Source organism: Lucilia sericata, unplaced genomic scaffold, assembly GCF_015586225.1.
Source record: "Lucilia sericata isolate MDLA Ls3-8-SP2 unplaced genomic scaffold, ASM1558622v1 Contig000196F_arrow, whole genome shotgun sequence".
In the NCBI taxonomy this organism is placed as follows: Eukaryota; Metazoa; Arthropoda; class Insecta; order Diptera; family Calliphoridae; genus Lucilia; species Lucilia sericata.
In genome coordinates, this window is record NW_023994224.1 from 318,832 (window position 1) to 324,831 (window position 6,000).

A 6,000-nucleotide genomic window follows, 5' to 3' on the forward strand; every position below is an offset into this window, starting at 1 on the left:
CGTGTTATGAACCGATCGTGAAAATTCTTGAAATAGAATTTTTGTGTACAAAACTAATATTTGTGACAAACTTTGTATCAATAGCTTTATTTGGTAATGAGTAATATGCGTTTAAGAGATTTTCGTAAAAGGACCTTGTATGTGAGCTATGACCAATTATGTATATAAAGAGAAAATTTCAAAATTCTGTATCTATATCATTATTTGGTAATGAATAGTAATTTTTATTTTCATTTAAGTGATTTTCTGGAGAGCTATGACCAAATATGGACAGATCGTAAAAAAATTTTATAGTTTAATTTGTGCGTTTAAGTGATTTTCGGGAGGGAACCTTGTATGGGAGCTATGACCAAGGATAAGCAGATCGTGAAAAAATTTTGAAATAAAATTTATATGTACAAAAATAGTATTTATGCCAAATATTTTATGGGTAACACTATTTGGTAATGAGCTATATGCCCTTAAGTGTTTTTCTGAAAGGGACCTTGTATGGGAGCTATGATCAATTATGGACCAATAGGAAAACAATATCACAGTAATATTTCTGCACATATAAGCAATACTTGTACCAAATTTTTATGTGGATATCTTAATTTAGTAATGAGTTTAAGTGATTTTCGGGAGGGGACCTTGTATGGGAGCTATGACCAATTATGGACCAATCCAAAAAACTTTTTTAGTAAAATTTCTGTATATAAGAGCAATACTTGTACCAAATTTTATATGGATATCTTGATTTACTAATGAGTTATGTGGTTTTAAGTGATTTCCGGGAGGGGACCTTGTATGGGAGCTATGACCAATTATGGACCAATCCAAAAAAACTTTTTTACTAAAATTTAGTTTTTCTCTGGATCAATCCTGTTGACATAAGATTTTAATTTGTAAAATTTTGTGATGATATCAACATTGTGACGGAAGTTATTAACAAAAAACTCATTTTCCGGGAATATGTACTTTTGTATGAGAGGTATATGAAATTGTGGACCGATTATTACAATTTTGGACCATGAATATATATACTTTGTTGGGTTACAGATGAATATTTCTCAGTGTTACAAACGGAATGACAAACTTATATATACCCTCTATCACCACTGATGGTGCTGGAGGGTATAAAAAGGAAATTTATGAGATAGAGACTCTATATTTCTATTTCTATTTTTCTGAGCTGGACAAGCCTAGTGGAAGACTGCACGGATGGACGATCAGGGACGTTCTCCGGGCGTTGCGAAGCGTCCTCTAGAGGACAACAGAAAGGGCGGTGACCAAAAACAGTTGAAAAACAATAATGGTAAGGCGTGTGTTAGCCATGATATCCCTAATACTTCCTCGGATACTAGCAGCAGTCGGCAATCACAATCGGCTGAGTCTGGAAGCTTGAATCCTTCATCGGACAATCACAATGAGGATAACAAAACGGTGGATATTATTAATTGGCACCCTGCAAACCACTCTGGTCCCTTTAACGTACTCGTTCAATCTGCTGAAAAGCTATCAAATTCCAGGAAGAACATCGAACTTTTCCTGCATGAAAAGCTGATGAAAATTGAAATTCCCATTAAAGCCGTTATAAAAGAGGTAGGTTTTAATACCTTTCGTCTCACCTTTAACAATGCTGAGGATGCTAACAATTTTACTCTGGAGGAGAAACTCAAAACATTTTAGTCACATTGCTGTGCGCTGTAGGTCCAAGAAACGGTGTCTTAACTGCGGTAAACAAATTATGTGCGAAAATGCTGAGTGCGAGAACTTCAGATGTGACTCCTGTCTGAAGATGACAAACTGCACCCCTACTTGTGACGAAATGAAATGTATTAATTGCAATGCCAAGGATCATGTCTCCACTGATGCCAGGAGATGTGCTTCATGGAGAAGGGAAAAGGACATTAAAGAGATCATGGCTATTGCAAACTTATCTCGAAAGGAGGTTGTTCAAAACTACTCTCTCAATTCGAATTATTATGAAATCCTTTCGGATGGTGAGTATGCAACTCAAATCCCCAGTCTTCGGAACAAAAACGAGAGCAATGTTAGAAACTGTGACGATGAAATAAACAGGAGGGTAACGCGGATTAAGTACAGTAAGGTTGCTTCTCTACGACCCAAACAACATTTCACTGCCCTGCAGCCAACTACCATCACACCTTCCTGACTGTCTGCAATTTTACCTCAAATTAATAATACCAATTGTGCCAAACTCATTGATAATCTCAAATTATTATTATTTATCTAACTTTAATAGTCAACATCACTCCAAGCATCCAGATCCTCCGTCAATTACTAGTCAAAATGAATAACACAAATTACCTCGATCTCTCATACCTAAATACTTATACTTATACATCTAACAAATCTTCAAGAAGAAAAACATCTTATACCACATCTGTTCATTTCTATATACATTCTCTTAACTATCTTGATCATGTCTCCACTAACTGCCCATTATGGTCCGGTTGTTACAATACAACATTCAAAGTTTCTCCCAAAATAAAAACTATCTTGAACACTATTTGAACAGACATAACATTGACATCTGTTTACTCAGTGAGATTTTCAACACCCAGAACCCCAGAAACTCTGGCAACCTAATCAACTACAACATTTATACTACATTTCGACCTAATAACAACTTTGGTGGAGTCTGTGTATTCAAAAAATCCATTAAGGTGAGGAAAATTTCTTTTCAATCAAATTCGGAAATATTGATCCATAAGACTACTAATCTTTCCACTAACCTCACCATAGCATAGGTCTATTTCCTACCCAGCGGAAGAATTGGTGATTTTAGATATGAACTTCAGAATTTGGTGGATTTCCTGGAAACGAAAAGGAATATTGTGCTGTGCGGCGACTTTAATGCAAGATCCACTGCCTACGGTGATGTCCTTGATTGCAATCGTAGTAGGGCCTTTGCCTTCGATCTGCCCTGGCTTTAACGTATACTCAAACTCACCAAAACACCCGTTGGCATGTCGATCATACCACAATTGGGGGCAGCCATCACTTCCCAATTGTTGTTGAAGTTGATGAAACCTCTCTACGCGATGTTATTTTCTTTTCAAAAAATAAGGCTCTTAAAGATTTTTCTGATGTCTATCTGTCACCCGACTTTGACCTAATTGACTCAACTGTGAGCAACATTTTGAATAACTCCAAATTCAGAATCAATGGTGATTGCAAAAGAATACCCAAGGGATGGTGGGACAAGGAAATTGATAGACTATATCGTATTAAAACCGCAGCCAAAAATCTTTTAACTATAATAAAAATTGCGATAATGCGCGTACACTTTCCATAGCTATCAAAAACTTCAGATCTGGTGTCAAAGCGGCTAAGAGAAAATCTTTCACCAACAAAATCCGGGAACTCAATCAAACATCAAATTCAAAGGAACTGTATAGGTTTGTCAAGGCCTGCAAATCGTCTGGTTCCGAAACACAATTGTCCCGATGGAATAATGACCTAAACTATCCTTTTTTGGTGCACATAAGAGATCAAGTTTCTGATAACTCTTTCTCATCACAGATCTCCACCCCTCCACCCACTCTAGATGATCCATTTTCTCTTGAGGAATTTCTCAACACCTTAAAAGCGAAGAACAAGAAACTGTCTGCTGGTACGGATGGTGTTACTTACATGATCATCAGGAGACTAAGGACGGAATCATCCTCTGCACTCTTAATGGCAATGAATGTACAATGGACCCAATGCAAACTACGCGAAAGTTTGCGATCGATACGTATTGTGCCAATTCTCAAGAGGAACAAGGACCCGAGTTTGGTGACGGGCTACAGACCAATAGCACTCATATCCGTTATGTCAAACTAATTAATTTGATGCTCAAGGAGAGATTGACGAGATTCATTGATGATAAGGGTTTTCTTCCTGCTAGGACATATGCTTATCGAGAACACCACTCCGCCTCAAACTGCATCAATGACCTACTACACACGATTGCTGTTGCCAAGGATGCCAATTTGAAGGTAACCCTTGTGTCACTTGATCTATCTAGGGCCTATGACTGTGTCAGCCTGACAAAACTGAGATCTATTCTGGAGATCTATTCATTGAATTCCTGAGACTACGCAGGTTAATTCTGGGAGATAGTGAAATTGAGATCTTCAATGGACTCCCTCAGGGTAGCTGCCTGAGCCCTACCTTGTTAAATATCTACACGGCACACTTACACAATATTGAAAATGAGAATACTCATCTAATACATTTTGCTGATGACTTCGTACTTATCTCAATCAACAAAAACTTTCAGGCTGCTGTTGACAACCTTCAGCGTAAGCTGAATGAATTTTACTCTCTAGCTGCTGATCTGAATTTGGAACTCAACAACGAGAAAACAGCTACTATGTATGTCGCCAAAGGAGCACGGTTGAACGTGAATATTTCTCTGAACAACGTATCAATTCCTAATGTCAAATCTATAAAATTCCTAGGAAGAATCATAAAGAATAGCCTGTCGATGAAAGAGCACTTTGACAAAGCAATTTCGGACTCATCCTTTGTTGCTGGGGCAGTGAAAATGCTGACTCCACTTAGGGGTGGCCTCCGGCCGGATTCGGCGATAAACATCGAAAAATCGATTGTTTTCTCCAAGACTGAATATGCACGTTCGTCAATGGCCCACGCACCTAACTATGTGGACAAAAAGGTGATGACATTTCAGAACCATTTACTTCGTAGATGTCTTGGACTAAATCCTGCATCGAACGTCTTCAAAATCTATGCGTTATCGCTTGTCCTACCTCCAAAGCACAGGTCTCAATACTTAGCTTTCAAGGAGTTATTACAGCTTAAATTTTTACCCCTCACTATACAGGCGTATCTCTTTGAATCCCTCACCCAAATCTAGTCTTGGGACTATTTACCGCACATTTCAGGATATCTTTGACAATACCCCTACCGACTTCCTAACTTTTTCTTCTAATAAGATCAATGTCTGTCTTAACACGTTACCCCTGTCGAAATCTATCACACCGAACAACATCATTAAAGACATATATCGCGATAGGATTGAGCAATATCAAAGTCAAGGCTTTGTTATCTTGGCGACGGATGCTTCTATCAATGCTGACTGTACTGGCTGTGCAATCTGCAACATATCTTGTGATCAAAATCTACTTTTTAAAATATCGGAAAACACCTCATCCCTCTCTGGTGAACTCCATGCCCTGGACAAAGCTATTGACTACATCATCCTTAATGGTTTTTCAACAGCCGCCATCTTCACGGATAGCAAGAATGCCTGCCTCCTTTTTTTAGGGCTAAATATCCACTCTTCCCGATATCTATAAGGAAACCAGCAGACGCCGATTTAAATGATATTTAAAACAATTAATTAAGAATTATAAAAATGGCAAATCTCATTATTTCAAAAAGCAGGCATGTAAACATTCAAGTCTCAATGTAAACATTCAAGATTTTACAAAGGGCATTTAAAAGAAAATTGAGAAAAGCCCAGGGGGAAAAAGTCTCTATGTAAAAGAAGACTTAGCAGTTAAAAAGCTTCTTGTTGGAGGATAAGAAATCTACCGATTTTTAATAGGAAGATTTTAAATTTAATTACTTAATTCGTACTCTCAATAACGATAGCCAATTAAACCGTTTCTACGGCACATTCGTAATTCGTTTTGACAGTTCATCGCCATGTTTTTTTTATTCATTATTTTGTAATTTTTTTGGATGTTTGTGTGTATGATACAAAAATACGTTTGTTACAATTTTAACAAATTAAGTTATATATTTTCTATTTATTTGCATTTTTTTGTAATTTTAGTTTTTATTTGTCTCCAACCAGAGATGACACTCATTCATTCGTAATTCGTACGTAATTCAAACAGCTTGTGTAATACGCAGCTGAAATTTTGTATGGCGAATCATGTACGTAATGGGGGGTTGACAATCTTGGGTGCACTCATAAGGTGAAGTCAATTCTACGAAAACAACATACAGTGAATCAATTAAGTAATTTGCCTCTGTAAAATT

General features: G+C 37.2%; 1 protein-coding gene across 1 annotated transcript; it reads left to right on the forward strand.

Moving 5' to 3' along the window:
- The first annotated feature begins 1,807 nt into the window (after window positions 1-1,807).
- On the forward strand, window positions 1,808-3,831 carry LOC119601885. The gene is made up of 2 exons (XM_037953121.1): window positions 1,808-1,982; window positions 3,302-3,831. Exons 1-2 carry the CDS (start codon window positions 1,808-1,810, stop codon window positions 3,829-3,831), a joined length of 705 nt encoding a protein of 234 aa, XP_037809049.1.
- Window positions 3,832-6,000: the final 2,169 nt, after the last annotated feature.

Coding starts and splice junctions, on each gene's coding strand:
- LOC119601885 (XM_037953121.1), top strand. CDS start 1,808: ATGAAATGTATTAATTGCAATGCCAAGGATCATGTCTCCACTGATGCC. Junction 1,983..3,301: donor TTATGAAATCCTTTCGGATG/GTGAGTATGCAA, acceptor CACTTTCCATAG/CTATCAAAAACTTCAGATCT.